This window comes from Hyperolius riggenbachi, chromosome 7, assembly GCF_040937935.1.
Source record: "Hyperolius riggenbachi isolate aHypRig1 chromosome 7, aHypRig1.pri, whole genome shotgun sequence".
In the NCBI taxonomy this organism is placed as follows: Eukaryota; Metazoa; Chordata; class Amphibia; order Anura; family Hyperoliidae; genus Hyperolius; species Hyperolius riggenbachi.
In genome coordinates, this window is record NC_090652.1 from 86,743,431 (window position 1) to 86,760,950 (window position 17,520).

A 17,520-nucleotide genomic window follows, 5' to 3' on the forward strand; every position below is an offset into this window, starting at 1 on the left:
ATATGCGTTTTGGAAACGCGTGCGGGGGGGCCGACACGCAGGACATCAGACATTGCATAGAGTGCAATGTCTGATGTTCACACAGCATGCGTTCCGGACCTGTGCGGTCCGGGAACGCATGCTGCACGCAGATTTTACAAAAACGCGCGGCTGTCCCATTCACTTTTCAGTGATGGGATCAGCCACGCAACGCATACGAACGCGGACATGCGTGCGTTCGTACGCGTTGCGGTCCGCATGCGTTGCGGTCCGCATTTTGTAGTCTGAACGGGCCTTAACATTTTAGGCATGGAAGTGACAGCTTCTGTCTTGTCGATAGCTTGCAGGAAATATAGTAAACATCACTGATAAACAAGCCATACAGCCATAAAAGTTTTCCTGACAGAATAGTAGCAAAAAAGTTTCTGTATCGTGTTAGCCAAACAAATTATATAGATAGAAAAAACAACGTTTTGTAAAAAATAATACCTTTAAATGGCTAACTGATAGAGTTAAATACCTGGCAGAATACAACTTCTGAGAGCAGGGGAGAGATAAAATACATGAACTATTGACCTTTTTGTAACTCTCGGACATTTAATAGGCTGCCACTGATTAGAAACAGTAAAACATTCAACCTTCTTTGTAAATGTTTAAATAAAAAAGAAAACAATGGGATACTTAAAAAGTCATTTTTAGGAGTAGGATGATAAATATAATTGTTTATCTCACCAGTTTATTTTCACCTCGGGTTCACTTTAACCATCTTACACTTTTGTTTTGTCTCACAGAAATGATTTAACACTCATTCCTCCTATCCATCACTGATTGCCCTACTCCCTGGCCTGCCATCTTGTTTGTGACTGGATGGTGTAATGGTTAAGGGCTCTGCCTCTGACACAGGAGACCAGGGTTCGAATCTCGGCTCTGCCTGTTCAGTAAGCCAGCACCTATTCAGTAGGAGACCTTAGGCAAGTCTCCCTAAGGGTGCATGCACACGTCAGATAAAAGTCTTTGGAAAATGAAAGATCACAGACCAATTTTACCCCCTTTCATGTAGTATGAGAGCCATACTCTACACAGTCTATTCTATGGAGCTGAACTCCCCATCAGATAAAAATCTTTACAGGATGCTGCACACAAAGATGCTGTACACATGCAACAGACCAGTATCTGCAAAAGATCAACTCCTGCAAAAGATCCGTTACTGAAAAATGCATTCATAGTCTATGATATCTGCAGATCGCGTACACACCTTGTTTAACGGACAATGATCTGTAGATCAGATCCACCAGGTTGGATCTTCAGATCGGCAGATAATTGTCTGATCTGCAGATGAATGTCCATTAAACAAGGTGTGTATGGGATCTGCAGATATCATAGACTATGAATGCATTTTGCAGGAATGGATCTTTTGCAGGGATTGATCTTTTGCAGATACTGATCTGTTGAATGTGTACAGCATCTTTGTGTGCAGCATCTTGCAAAGATATTTATCTGATGAGGAGTTCAGCTCCATAGAATAGACTGTGTAGAGTATGGCTCTCATACTACATGGAAGGGGGTAAAATTGGTCTGTGATATTTCATTTTCCAAAGACTTTTATCTGACGTGTGTACCCACCTTTACACTGTTACTGCCTATAGAGCGCGCCCTAGTGGCTGCTGCTCTGGCGCTTTGAGTCCGCCAGGAAAAAAGCACGATATAAATGTTATTTGTCTTGTCTTGATGTCATTTGGTAACTTGCAGTCTCTTCAGCAAAGCTACCCTTCCATTTTCACATTGCCACAATATTGGCCACATCATTTCACCCCTGCATGCCAGTGTTATGGCAGCAAGCGTGCTGCTATGTTACAAACATAAAACACAGTGGTGTTATTTCATTCTTTCAAGGCTCTGAGGTGGTGATTTATCAAGCCAGCTGTAAAGAATAATGAGGTTAAAACTGAGCAGTTCCCTAAAGCCACCAGTTTTTTGCCATTAAATTAAACAAGAATTCTGAATGATTCTTCTGACCATCTACTCCATGTTTGCATCCATCTTGAAAAATCAGCCACAGAAGCAGAGGCAGAGAATAGACTGGAGTTTGTCTCCCAGCATGCACCTGGGTAGGCACTTGCAATGTAGGCATGATCATGTGACCAAACCCCTGAAACAAAAGTTAAAAAAAAAAGAAAAAAATCTGGTGGTATACCATAAAATGTAAACGTTTCTCATAAATGCTGAAGTCTGCCTTCTATAGGAAGTGTTGCCATGTCCTTAGGTGATAATGACAGTTGATAATGATAAGTCCATTTTAGAAGGCCAGTGTAGGATCTAAGGCAACACCATCCTTGAAACAGAATTCTTGGTTTTGACTTTGTACACTTTCATTTACTCAATAAGCAGAATATAGTCCTGAATGGATTTAGGAATGGGCAACTCAGTGACCACACTGGACAGCAGGCATTCGCCAAGACTAGCCCTAACCACGCGTCTTGCCAAACCTTTCAAAGAGCCAGGATCTGAGCACAGATTGAGAAGACGTTGGCACAGCTGAGCATGCCGTGCGGCCTCAGGGGGTACGCCTCCTTCCCTTCTCAGACGGAGCGTTCCGCAAGCTCTAAGCAACAGTTCAAGACATTGCTCCTCCCTCTCTCCCCCCAGACCTCTGCCCATCAGAGCAGCAAGCCTCCCAGCAGGGTACTGTCCCCTCAGGTTAGTGGTGTCAGGCAATGCTCCATAGTCTAAGAGCAACCGAACACTCTCAAGGTTGCCTTTCATGACGGCCCAGCTCAGCGGAGTGTCCTGATTGTAGTCTAAGGTGTTGACCTTGGCCCCGCCCTCCAGCAGCACCAGCACGCAGCTGTCCATGTTCTTGAAGGCTGCCCAGTGCAAGGGCGTGTCCTGATTGCCATCCGGAGCGTTGGAGTCAGCACCATATTCTAAGAGGATCTCCACGCAGATCTCATCCTTCTCTGCTGCGTAGTGCAGAGCTGTGCGCTGATAGCCATCTTTGGCATTTACCTAAACGGTAGGACAAAACAGACATTACTGTGCAGATTCTTTACAAGCAGACTCATCAAACATCTCAGATGTACGTTTCCCTTTCAGGAACATAAATACACTATTTGCAGATTCACTCACTAAGCATAAGTGGTGCATTATGGGAGTTCCTGTTAGCTCACATAGCGCTAAATAATTGCAAATGCCTTCTCTTTTAGTACTTACATGAACTGACGTGACACGGGGCTTAATGCACTGAACTGCGGTAAGATTGCTGTGCGCAGGTAGTGCACGGCAAAATTAACGTTACTACCACTGGCAGCATAGCAACAATTGTCTAACTGTGCATTACCCTAGAAACACTCGCATTGCCTAGCTAACGCAGGTCACATGGGTACATGACAAGACCAGCTTTTTTACTTCATTGTAATGTTTATTACTGTGCTTAAAGGGAATCTAACCTGAGAAGGATATGGATATTTCATTTTAAAATAATACCAGTTGCCTGACTCCCCTGCTGATCCCGTGTCTCTAATACTTTTAGCCACAGCCCCTCAACAAGCATGCAGATCAGGTGCTCTGACTGAAGTCAGACTGGATTAGCTTTATGCTTGTTTCAGGTCTGTGATTCAGCCACTGCTGCAGCCAAAGAGATCAGCAGGACCAACAAGCAACTGGTATTGTTTAAAAGGAAACATCCATATCCCTCTCAGTTTAGGTTCCCTTTAAATAAAGGAAGTCTTTTGTATGGAGTGCCAGAGCCCATCGTATTTGTTGCTATATGGGAACATATAGCATCCAGCCCAGTTGGAACTTGCCTTTGTGCCCTTTTTATATTTCTTTATTGCAAATGTTAAAAGACTCAGTGCTTTATGTACTCAAATGAGGGAGTCAACTGCTGTGGAATGCAGCTGATGCTCTCCTAAACCGTAAAGGTGCCCATACACTCGTCAGATTGGCAGCAGATAGATAAGAAATGCATCTGATGATCTATCTGATGCGTTTTTAGAACATTTTTTACCAGGATAGAATTCCAATAGATTTCAGTTTGAAATCTATTGAAATTCGATCTGATGGCATGTTTTTGCCATCAGATTTCCATTAAGGCCAATGCAAACTGATAAGCAATCTCATCAGATCGACCTAAATTTTCCACCCTGCCAGTTCGATGGAAATCCATCGAAATCGTCCATCAATCGGTCGATTGGCCAACCGATTTGCAAACGATCAATCGATCGATCGGCCAGAAAATCGGCTGAGTGTATGGGCCCCTTAACATTTAAAAAACACTTATCTGGCTGCGCAAGCAATCCTGATAACAAGAGAGTGCTGAAAAACAAAAGCTATTTCTTTCTTTTTGTGAATGATGAGTAATCTGAAATTTAAATTGGCTACATGTTATTTCAGCTAATTTACACATGAAACCCATCATGCTGTTTATGGTCTTCAGGTTCCCTCCCTTTCCACAAGCACCTAATATTCAACAGACTGGTCAGTTGAATAAGCTGGAGGAAACATCCTGACTGTGCGCAAGTGAACATGAGCTGGGCAAGAGCAATTCAGAACTTGTGCGTGTCCAATTCAGGATCGCTTGTTCACCACTCAGAGAAGCCTTTAGGAAACCCAGAAGACAAGAAGCAGCAAAAGCACTGTTAGTAAGTGTTCTTGCACTCCAAAATTGGTATTTTAACCCATTGGCAGCGTCAAAGGAATTATCTTGTTTAAGATAATTGCACTGCTTTTGATCTCAGCCAGCAAAACTCGTGCTGTAAATTCTTGGAATGCTTTGATGTCTCTCTGCTAGCACAGGATATAAAATCTGAAAGCAAAAGTCCTCTGTCATTGTCTCACACTGCCTCCTAGTGACAAGTGGCCATAAATACACATTATAGCAGTCTCCATTAGTAGCAAGGACATGTAACAAAATGTGCTAAAATAAATTGGCCTGGAGCACTTGCAAGCATCTAAATAAATTGCCTGCTAAAGGGGTTAAGGTTTCAGCACACTTCAGGTGTGCTATAAATGGTGTGTAAACATATTATATTATGAGGTTTTTTTCGCTTCACTGTCACTTTAACATGCTAGATTCTCAGCCACAAAAATTGTCTCAGCTGAGTTTACATACGATTTATGCTATGGTTGCTTTAAAGATCCCCACAATCCTTCTTTCCCTTTCTCATTTGTTTATAAGTCTTTATAAACCAGGAAGTAAAATACTCTGCATCCTCTTTTACTCCCCACAGCTTCACTGCATTTCCTACAATATGGGGATGATGGCATAATGATGGCATAATGACGCACATGATGCCAATTGAGGCGACTTCGGGCCCGTTTCCACTATAGCGTTGCGGAATCGCCGGCGAATCACCACAGGCAAATCGCATGCGGGAGCGATTCCGCATGCGTTTTTTGCCGCGATTTCGCATTAACATGGATACCTATGCGAAATCGCGGCAAAAAACGCATGGGGAAAACGCATGCGATTTCCCTATTAAATACATTGCGTGCGATTCGCCTGCATTCCACACGCAGGCGAATTCTGAGGGCTGTGCCATGCAGAAAAATCCTGCACAGAAAAACGCACAGCAAAACTGACAAGTGGAAACAGGCCCATCCACTTGTATTGGCTGTGCGAATCTGCATGCAGGCAACGCATGCGGATTCGCGATAGTGGAAACGGGCCCTCTGGGGGCAGCACCAGGCAGAAACAGGAAGTGAAGAGAGTGCCTGGCCAACCTATACTGGGGGCAACTGTACCTAGCTATGAATACTGGGGGCACCTATATGTTGTTACCTACCTATACTGGGGGTGTTATTTGGGGGGTTCACCGCTGCTATATTGTGTGGTGCAAATTGTCGGGTGATGTGCGATCATTGCAATTTTTTTGGGGGAGGGGTGCATCCTCACAAGATTGCCTCAAGCAGTGAAAAGTCTAGCACCGGCCCTGTACACATAATTGCTGGGAGCAATAACTCCCATTTCAGTATCAGCTGAGAACTGTGCAAGGCAGTCTTCCATGATAAATTCAGAGCTGTAATCAGAGCAAACACCAGAGTAATCACAGGTGTCAAGTGAGGAAGAGTACAGCAATATGGTGAGTGATTAATACTCACTCATTAACTTAAACAAACCATGAAATGCAATAAAGAAAATATATGCTATAAAATCATCTGTGTAAAGCAAATCTGAAGCAAAAATAAACTCATGAGATAATAATTTGTATGTGTAGTACGAATAGTAAATAGAACAATAGTAGCAAAGAAAAGAGAGTCTCATGTTGTTTTCCAGTACAGGAAGAGTTAATAAAACCTGAGCTAAGCAAAAGAGCTTCGCTGAACTATTCTACCCACTGGGTCCAACTCAGTCATGTTTTCTGTACAGCTTAAACAGCCAAGAAACAGCGAGAGAGCTTGAGATAAGGTTGTACTGTACGAAAGTCCAAAGGATCATTACTTCCACTTGTTTTATAGCTTGAAAGACAGAGTGTAGATTCTAAATTGCAACTGTGACAGAATGATGCAATGTTATAAATAAAGCTATACCAGTGGAAATAAAAATATGAGACTTTTCTTTGCTACTAATGTTCTATTCATTATCTGTACTACACATACAATTCATTATCTCATACGTTTTTTCCGCTTCAGATCTGCTTTATTACCAATCTAAGTGGTGGCTGAGCTAAGAAAGGAAATAAAAGGTGGCACTAACATTGGCTCCATTCTTCAAGAGTAGTTCCACGCAGTCTGCGTCACACACCATGCAGGCGCTGTGCAGCGGCAGTAATGTGTCATGAGGAATGTTCACATCCGCTCCCTGTGGACAGAGAAAACAGAAATATTAGCCACACATATACTGCTGACTGTGTGTGCGCACGCATGCACACACCTCTGTCTCTGTAACCACTGTTCTGAGTGTCATACAGCACAAGACACAGCAAACAGAGGAGCCCTGACAGGGAGCACAAGAGCACCCACCTTAAAGTGACCCTCCAGACTAAAAATCTACTCAGCAGAACTGAAAAGGCTTGGTGTTTCTTTAACAGTTTCACAGCATCAGAACTTTGTTTTTCTTACCAAAGCATTATTTTTAGCTGCAGTTTTAGTTAAGCTCCACCCATCAAAGAAAAAAAGCCCAGGCTTTTTTTCCCTGATGCTGTGCAGAGCATGATGGGATTTCCTATGTTGTTGTTCATATTGCCTAGCAACTGGGAGAGGTGCTCAGGACACAGGTCAGTTGGAACTGTGTCTCATGCTCCCTGTCACCTCCTTTCAACCAAAAAGATGGCTGCCATCATGAAATCAAACATTTGCCTGTTCTTTTAAAACAGTGTGGGTAAGAGATTATATTACCTATCTATTTTAAATTAACCGGTTCAGCACCACAGTGCCGAAAATCTCATGCATCCGAGCAACGTTCACCTCCCATTCATTCGCCTATACTTTATTGCTACTTATCACAATGAATTGATCTATATCTTGTTTTTTCCGCCACTAATTAGGCTTTCTTTGGGTGCTACATTTTGCTAAGAATTATTTTTTTCTAAATCCATTTTAACAGGAAGATTAAGAAAGAAATGAAAAAAATTCATTATTTCTCAGTTTTTGGCCATTATAGTTTGAAATTAATATAAGCTACCGTAATTAAAACTCATGTATTTTATTTGCCCATCTGTCCCGGGTATTACACCGTTTAAACGATGTCCCTATTACAATTTATGGTGCCGATATTTTATTTAGAAATAAAGGTGCATTTTTTCAATTTGCGTCCATCACTATTTATAAGCTTATAATTTTAAATAATATAATAACATATTCTCTTGACATGCATATTTAAAAAGTTCAGACCCTTGGGTAACTATTTATGTTTTTTTTTTTTTTTTTTATTGTAAGATGGCCACAGTAAAAAAAGTTCTGGATGCGAACGATCTTGCATCCAGGAACTAAAATGCTGGGGAGAAGTTTCCTGGGAGCAGAAATACTGCGCTCTCTGGAGAGAAGGCATCGGTATTTCTGCTGGGAAGTTAGATCGGTGAATGGGAATTATATTCCCATTCACTGATCGGGGGGCTAGCGGCGGGAGCGCGCGCGGGGGCAGCAGCAGTGCCTATCTGGACGAGGAAGCTCGTCCAGATAGGCCGAACTGGTTAACATAACTAATGTAACTTAATGACAGCATGTTTGTTTAGGCTTGAGTTCCTCTTTAAAGCTGGAAGTTCATATGTGCAAATTAATGCCTAGCTACACCTTTACATTTTTAGTCCCACCCCCTTAACAAACAAACAACGTGAGCTAGCTCCTAAACTCTCCATTTCTATTCATCGAGAAGTCACAATTTCCAGAGGTGATGTCTGTCATGAATGATATGAAAACATTGTGCGCAAAATCGATTTCGTATCATCCAGCACAGCACACTGTCAGCTTTACTTTTAAATGTACTTAGAAGTCTCTTTTTTTTTTCTTTTGCTTTCTCCCCATCAACCACTCTGAATGAGAGCAGAGTTCCCCCACCGACTTCACACATACCTGTTATGCCAAACGTTCTTTTCATGGGTAGCAAGAGCCTGTCCCCAACTGTAGTTTAAAATCTTCCCTCCAAAACTTTGGATTATAACAATGCCAAAATCCCATTTATTAATAATTTGAGATGGAGTCATCATAGACAGAAAAAACAGAAAACAAATATATTTTCTGGTTTCTAAAAATCAGCATAATAACGTGTCCAACTTATAGCATTCTAGCTGGTAGGGGAGTTATTCAGCATTTGCTGACCACTCATGTTAACCCATTGATATGTTGTGTCATTTAATTCGGCTTTGGCCACAGGTTACAAATCTGCCCTCGGATTCGCCGTGGGTCAATCCAGCCAGAAATGGCAAAGGTTATTGGTAAATGGTGTCTTTTTTTTGCTTGTAACAGGGTTTGCATACCTTACTCACCAGAGGGTATACCCACCCAGTTTTTTAGGAACCGACAGCCCACCAAGTGAGATTCTATAAAAGTCTGGTCCCTCAGCGACCATCTTTGGCTCCCAAATTCCATCGACTAAGATCTTCACACACGTGCCCTCCAGGAGATCAGGGCACATGGACTGCCATAATTTGCTTTGCTTCAAGGACTCTGAAACCAATGCCTGCATTTGAACTGGACTTTATTTCATTCAAATTTCACAAGGACTGCTAACTAAGCTAAGTAAACCTTTCACAGTTATTCCCTTTTATTTCAAAGCTAATGGGAACCGTTTTTTTTTTCAAAGTCAGATACTCACCTAAGGAGAGGGAGGCTCTGGGTCCCATAGAGCATTCCCTCTCCTCTCCCGGTGCCCGCTGTTGTCCTGGCTCCCCCTTAGCGGTATTCGACCGTTTCGGTCAAATACCGCTATTTCCCGGCCGAAGGGAGGCTTCGGAAATGCTTTGGGAGCCCGAGTGCTCCCGAAGACGGCGCGCTCTACACTGCGCTAGGGATGCTCAGAAAATTCCGCGGAATTATGAATTCCGTGATTCCGGCCGGAATTAGGTTAATTCCGATTCCGTTAGTCAAATCGGAATTCTTATACCTCTCAAACGGAATTCCTCGGAAATTTTATAATTCCGACGGAATTTTCCGGAATAACACAAAAAAATACCGCCAGCTTTAGCATGTAGTGTGGGTCATGGTCTAGAGGGTAAGACAGATACCTACTACACACTAGGTTCTGGGTTCAAATCCCAGCTATGGTATATAAGCTGTTTTGAAAATCTGCAATTCCCTACTGCATGAGATGGATGGATGGATGGATGGATGGATGGAAGGATGGGAGGAGGAGGAGGAGGAGGAGGAAGAGAGAGAGAGAGATTTTAAAATTTTTCCGACGGAATTCCGTATAAATCGGAATTCCGCGGAACTGCCCCGGTATACCGTCGGAATGGAACGGTAACGGTATTTCTATATGTCGGAATGCGGAATTGTGCCGGAAACGGAAATCGGCTATTCCGACCATGCCTGCACTGCGCGCGCGCCCTCTATGACGCACTCGCGTGTGCGCCGCCTGTCTTCGGGAGGACTCTGCTTCCGAAGTCCCCTTGGTGGGGGATGCGAACAGAGGAGCCAGCGCAACACCAGGGGCCCCGGGAGAGGAGAGGGATGGCTCATTAGGACCGAGCCTTCCGTCTCCATAGGTGAGTATCTGCCTTTTTTTTTTTTAATACGGGGTTACATTAGCTTTAAGCTTTGTGTTTATAAGTTGATTCGTTTATGTGAATGTGTATAATGCATTTTTGTTATTAAAACGTTTAATCGTTTTACTGGTTATGACCTGTTCCTGAACATACACAATCATACATACACATCATACAATCATCATACATACACAATCATACGACCCCTGCATACTGCTAAGGGTTAATTAAGTGTTCTCAGTGTGTTATTATAGTTACGGTCGTGCTCAGTTATTAGCACGTGGTGGCAAGCATTTGAATTGTATGTGTGTGGCCAATCCTTTGGAGTCAGAACGCTCCTCTCGGCAAGTCGGTTCATAGATTGTGAAACCACATTGGGCATCTATGCGCAAAGTGACAGCGAGACCGATTAAGCTAATCAAGGATCGGCCTTTGCGGTCCTTGACAACGGCACACAGGGTTTCCATCCAAGTGGCTTCTGACGGCGAGTTGCCACGTTTTTATAGAGGCCCAGCTTCAGCAGTGACATTTGACCCACCCTCCCAGTGACGCTTAACCTTGGCTGTTTAACTGTGTGGAATTCTCCTGTCAGAGCTTTCTGGGAGACCAGGCACTATTTTAACTGGCTTCAGAATTTTCAGAAACAAAAACATTCTGCAAGACTAAAGATGTTGCCGCCTGTGATGAATTCCAGAGTGTAAATCAGAGTGAGAAAAAAAATGTACAATGGCCAAACTCTAAATATGAATAATTATTTATAGATACATATTATAAAAAATATATATATATATGAGCAATTTTATTAATTTTGTTATTTTCACTACAGTTCCTCTTTAAAGGATACCCGAAGTCACATGTGACATGATGATATAGACATGGGTATGTACAGTGCCTAGCACACAAATAACTATGCTGCGTTCCTTTTTTTCTTTCTCTGTCTAAAAGAGTTAAATATCAGGTATGTCAGTGTCTGACTCAGTCCTGACTCAGACAGGAAGTGACTACAGTGTGACCCTCACTGATAAGCAATTCCAACTATAAAACACTTTCCTAGCAGAAAATGGCTTCTGAGAGCAAGAAAGGGGATTTTCTTACCAGGTGGGGGTCACACTGTAGTCACTTCCTGTCTGAGTCAGGACTGAGTCAGACACTTACATACCTGCTCTTTAACTCTTTCAGGCAGAGAAAGAAAAAAAGGAACACAGCATAGGTATTTGTGTGCTAGGCACTGTACCATACACATGTCTATCTCATCATGTCACTTTGGGTATCCTTTAACACTTCACTAAACACCTAATATCCCTAAACCAAATCTCGTGCCGTACCGTAACCTTTTCACAGAATAAAAACATACGCCAATCCTGCCCTTTCACTACTTTAATGTAACCTGTTAAAGTGATCCAAGAAGCATTTTTTTTTTCTGCAGTTTGTCCTGGTTTCTAATAGCTGTAGGAGCTCCATGTTCCCCCCTCCCCTCTGTCCTTATCCAGAAGCAAGCTGTGAAGGTAATCAAGAACCTTGTCCTATCGCCCCACACCCTTGCTGATGAAAGGCTTTATTTGCTCATTGCTACTGCTAATTACAGCCGTCCTCATCTGCCTGCTATTTCTGTGGACTGCAGGCTGTGGAAGTAGGGTAATAAAAGCCTCTAACAAACATTTAAATGTGAAAAAAGGTAAATTGGAAGTTTTTTTTAAATTAATGAGCCACATTGTTAGTATGCATTTTAAATGTGATATTGAGATGCCCTGGGTGCTAAAAATGCTGCTTGGTTCCCTTTTATCTAAAGCTCAATGTCAGGAAGTTCACCAGTGATCATTTTGGACTGTGAAAACCATGATTTCAATATTGGAATAACCAACTTCTCTCCACTCACCTTGCGGATCAGAGACTCGACCGTATCGCCGGGCAGAGACCGGACAGATGAGATTGTACGGATCAACCTCTCCGAGAGGGAGTATTTTTTGTGTATCGCCAACATTTGTCTAAACCTAGAAACGGTGAAAGACATTTACAAGTTAAAGCAGAACTATTACCTACATGCATCATGTTCAAACTGGTTTCACTTCAAACACTATTTGCCAACAGAGAGTCCATTCATTTTAAAGAAATCTCCAGACTCCAGCTGATTTTGCCTTGCCTTGGCCAGTGCTGTCCAACTTCATGGGCAGGGGGTGTGTCTGCAACAGATTTTTTGGCTTGAGGGGGCAGAGCCTCAATGTCCTGGCTTTGAGGGGGCGGAGCCAAGTGCAAACAAATTGTGGCCCGGCCAGAGAAGGGAATTAGCAAGTGAATGCGGCCCAGGGAGCCAAATCTATTGGACAGCACTGGCCTAGGCAGTGAGGTTCATGATCCTTGTCATCTGTGACATGTAAACTATCATGCAGAGGGAGGGAGTCTAGGCACTTTTCCCCAAGAAGGTGCTAAGCCCAAGTCCCAGGAGATAAAGCAATATTGTCTGCCCCCATTGTAGTGGATACACGGTAGCAAGTGGTTTATTTAACACTTGCAGTATTAACTTTAGAAGTAAGATTGCCCATTAAGAAGGTATTCTGTCCAGCTGCTTCTGTATACTATTTATGCTGAGTTACCATTCTGATGACTACTAGCACATAGGCTTAGTGGGGCTTTAATCATTATAGACTTTGACAACAATGGAAAACATGAGTGATCCAGCGAACTTGGTCTGGATGGATTAAAAACATACATACAGAGATACTCAGCAGATTTGCATATGGCAAAATGGGATGGAATTTCACTGCTGGCAAACCCATGTCATGGAGCATTCCATCCCCAATTAGTAGGATCGTTAGTAAAATTATTTGCAATCATTATAGTCAATATGTGCAGTGAAATCTTGAGTGAGCATCTCCTTCACTCAGCCAGGGCCTTGAAAAGGGGTCTTCGATGGGTATTCCAGCATGACAATGACACAAAACACATGGCCAGGGCAACAAAGGAGTAGCTCAAAATGAAGCACATAAAGGTCCTTGAGTGGCCTTGCCAGTCTCCAGACCAGCCTTTCTCAATCTTTTTACCTTGGAGGAACCCTGTAAATAACTTTTGGATCTCAAGGAACCCCTGCAAGTAATTTTTTGGTTTCGAGGAACCCCTACATTTATTTTTCAGGAGGCATGGTCTTTAAATAGGTTAGGCTGTTAATTTAACTATCTCCTATTACACTGCCACTCATTATACTGTCTCCTGACCCCCCAATTTAGTGCTTCTTGTTACAGTACCACCTATTATAGTGTGCTCTATTATACTTCCCCCATGATGGGGTAAAATGCCAAGGAACCCCTGCAGAGTCCTCAAGGAACCCTGGGGTTGAGGAAGCCTGCTCCAGACTTTAATCCAATAAAAAGTCTGTGGAGGGAACTGAAGGTTTGCGTTGCCAAACATTAGCCTCAAAACCTTATGGACTTGGAGATGATCTGAAAAGATAAGTGGGCTAAAATCCCTCCTGAGATGTGTGCAAACCTGGTTGCCAGCCTCAAGAAACATCTGACCTCTGTGATTGCCAACAAGGGTTTTGCCACCAAGTACGAAGTTATCTTTCGATAGGGGATCAAAACCTACCATTACAATTATAGCCTGGTCATTGCTTGGTCAGAGGGCAAACGAGCAAAATCAGCAGGGGATCAATGATAGGAGAAGCTTCACTACGAGGTTCTTGGCAAATAATTGCTTAGTTAGAAGGGTACAGATCTTAAAGCACCAGGGTCAGCCATAGTATTCCAGGAAAAATCCACATATATAAGTAGATAAATACTTGTTCATTTACACAACATATGTATTGTACTGTCCACATTTTGATATCAGTGAATTTTATAAAGTAAATAAATAGAAAACTCTTCCAAGCATTTTCCATCTTTATTGCCTCTGGCTGAAGCCAATCCTGATGTCATTTCCTCCCTTACTCTTTATTTTCCTCCTCTGCCTGAAATAGTGTATGCAGAACTGCACTGTCATATCTAGTTTGCTTTGTAAACACATGTGAGCAGTACATAGGTCAGATGTCAGCAGCTTCTGCAGTGGGGTGAGGTGATTTTATCTTCTAATTCCCTTCTCAGACTCAGACAGAATCAGCAAGGAGCAGGAGAGAGAGAGGGAGAGAGTCAGTGAGTGAGTGTGTGTTGGGGAGTGTTAGGATTCCTCCTGTGATGTGTTCTGTCCATTGCAGGTGGTGCCGCAAATGGACAGTTCTGGCTTGTCATTCTGCATTCGGTTGTGCATTTGCAGTGAGTCATATTGTAATTTGCAATTGCTCTGCAGTTATGAACAGCTCAAAATACTGTCATTATTCCACTAATGATTTGCTGCAGCTGAACTGCAGCCAGATTGCCCTGGATTTCCTGCATGCATGTTCTTGCATAGAACTGCATGCATTTGTTATGATGGTCATTCAGCTAGCAAATGGGATTCAGGCCAGCACAGGATTGGGTGATTACCATTCAGCTGTGTGGAGATTTGCATGCTTGCATCCATTGGCTGATGCAAGCATAAAAGCCTGCCTCTGCTGTTAGACTGCGGCCCGTCATAGTTTCAGTCTTAGCCTGTCTAGCTGTTACTACTGGGCCCTTGTTCCTGTTTCCGTGTTGCCTTGCGTGGATCGCGCTGACTCCTGCGGAGGAGTAGCGAATCCTTCCTAGTCCTATTCCTGTTACCTTGTATGTTGGTCTGTGTGTGAACGCTTGCTTCGCTGAGTCAGTGACTGGATTAGCAAGCGTTCATTCTGTTTGTCTCAAGTCCTTGTTTATGTTTAGTCAGACCCGTGGTACATTTGAACTGGCAGGACCCCAGGGATTTTGTACAATAGTTAGTTCTGTTATACTGTTTAATACTACCTGTGATTATCTGTGTTTGACCTATTGCCTGTTTAACTTGCTCTGTCTGTCCTGCCTTGTGGATTGCGCCATCTCCGGCGTAGGAGTGGCAAATCCTCTAGTCCTGCTCTTGTGAGGTACGCCATCGATGCGGTCGCGATTGGCTGCCTCATTCCAGTCTGTCTTGTATCTGTCTGGATGTTTGCTATCGCAAGAGCAGCGCAACATCGCACTGCGCTGCCATTGCGTCTTATCAGAGGCCCAGAGCTGCAGTTGCTCTGGGCAGCCTGTGTAGCCTCTTCCATAATTCAGCTCTCAGCCTTGTTTTTTGCTGGCTGGTCAGAAGGTATGACCCCCCCAGTATAACAGGGAGATAGCAAGCTTCCTTCTCCCTGGCAATGTACTAGAAAAGAGCCAGGCTGACTGAGATAAGATTAATTACAGCAGACACATTTATGATTATATTGGAATGCTTGCAGTTCAGGGTCAGGATGTAGACTACATAATAAAACACAGAGCAGTGGGTAACAGGAATTTTATTTTATGGCTGCCAAGCCCTCTTTAATAAAAGTTGAGAAACTCTGCTACAGAGAATAATAAAAGCCGCTCAACATAACAGGATATGGCACGGAGTGTGATTGCTCATGCCTTGGTGGAGAGGGTTGGGAGCGTAGCTTGTGCTCCCATTTCTCCACATTCTTTTTGCCTGCCGCCCCTGAGGCCTAGCGGAGGTGCTCTTTACTCCCTCCACTCCCCCTCAGGGAGGCTCCCTGCCTCTGGCACTCGGCAGGCACATGAGACGGGCTAAGGCGATGCCTCCCAGGGCTGCTTTTAATGGATGAAAAGCAGAGAGCATCTCCTTCCATTAATTCCTGCTCAGATGGGATGAAATATTCAGTAGCCATCAGGGGAGGGGGTGGGGGATAAGATCGGGCTCCCTGCTAGCCAAAGAGACTGCACTGCCAGATCCTAACACACAGCCAATATTAGGGGAGACTTTAACCAGTCTGCTGCCAGGGGACCTGCATGCAAAGTGCTGGTCCCGTAGTACAGAGCAACGTGACAGGACTGGGAGCTATAGGCTAACACACAGCAGCTGGAAACTGTCAGACAGATTACAGGGGGGAGGCTGTGCTCTCTCCGCAGCTAACTTTTCTCCCTTTAGTAATTTTAGCACGTATGACACACAGTGTTAGTATAACACAGCGCGGGCACCAAAATGACAAGTAACATATTACACAGAGAAAAGGACAAATCTGGGGATGGTTATGCTGCACTGCAGGCGCTGCATGAGAAACACTAACAAAAATAAGTCATTATACTACAGCTGGGCCTCCTATAGTCAGTTTGTTTCAGACTCCACCTGTCAGATCAACATCATTTATCAACAACCATGTGGTAAGAGAACCTGTCTAGTCAGCAGTCAGGGCCGGGACAGGTTCTCCTAGTGCCATACCCTCCATAACAAGTGTGGACACTTAAAAATTGGACCTGAACTCGTTCACAGGACAGAAGGAAAACAGAGAGAAATGCACCCTGTATGAATTTAGAGAGTTTAGCCTGTCTAATTCCCCCTCACCTGTGCCTAATCACAACTGTAATTTGATCTCTCAGCCATTTCAGCTGGCTGCCTTGGAAGAGCAGCTAATTTGTAAACAAAGGATGTTAACCCTATGTCTGCTTCCATGAAAGCAGGAAGTAGACACACTGAAGATTAATTGCAGAATTTCTATCAGCTGTAACACAGAAATTTTTTCTTTAAAGGTTAATATGCTGTTGCTTATATTTTAGAGCAGAGAGGAAGTTCTGAATTCAGGTTCAGGATAAATAATCAGGGTGAAAAAATTGATATACATATATATAAAATGTACCTATCTCCCAGAGTGAAATGCAATACAAATGACCTCTTTCCTATGTTGCTGTCACTTACAGCAGGTAGTAAAAAGCTGACAAATCTGACAGATTTTGGACTAGGCTTTCTCATGGCAGATTCTGAGCATTATCTTTATGTTTTCAAAAGCACTCCTTGGAAAGGTTGTATACAAAGATGTCAGTGTCATACTCAAGCTCCGTCCTACCAGCGGCTTGTTCATGCACGTGCATCCATTCATTTATTAAGCTAAGGGGCAGTGTTTGTGGACACATTTTGCCAAACCTTTCACATAAAAGGCTACCTCGGTCTGCACACTTTTCTGATCATTCTAACAGTTTTGGATAACTTACTTGCCTGTTTAAAGCTTTTGTTGTTGCTGATCCTGTTAGACCCGACTCATTACCCATTTACGCTTACTCTACGCCTGCCCTGACCCTTGGCGCTTCAACTCCGCCTGCACCGACTTTCGCCCTATATCTCATATTTGAACTATTTCTACCTGCCTCTGACCTCTGCTTGTTTCTGCATTATGATATGTCTCACTCTCACAACTGTGGTGTCACTTGTTCTCCAAACCACTGTTAGGGTCTCCCTGGAGTGCAGCCTGGTGGGCACTGGGCAGCAAAGTCCATCGACCTGCTCCGGTGAAGACCTGTGGTCACTTAGATTCTGCACTCTGGAAACCTCTCACCTCAGTGGGAAG

The 17,520-nt window shown here is 43.4% G+C and overlaps 1 protein-coding gene across 20 annotated transcripts in view; it reads right to left on the reverse strand.

Moving 5' to 3' along the window:
* ASB8 (ankyrin repeat and SOCS box containing 8) overlaps positions 1-17,520 on the reverse strand; it is a 183,269-nt gene that overhangs the window by 126,459 nt on the left and 39,290 nt on the right. For 10 of the 20 annotated variants that reach the window (XM_068244241.1, XM_068244245.1, XM_068244243.1 and 7 more), the window contains exons 3-5: positions 11,995-12,109; positions 6,674-6,778; positions 2,466-2,985 (exon numbers count right to left, since the gene is read on the reverse strand). In XM_068244241.1, the coding sequence (XP_068100342.1) occupies positions 2,466-2,985; positions 6,674-6,778; positions 11,995-12,099 (730 nt within the window). In that variant the 5' untranslated portion in view covers positions 12,100-12,109. Of the gene's footprint in view, positions 1-1,567; positions 2,986-6,673; positions 6,779-11,994; positions 12,130-17,520 lie in introns of those variants that run through there. The other 10 variants (XM_068244229.1, XM_068244232.1, XM_068244231.1 and 7 more) reach the window with 3 other exon arrangements.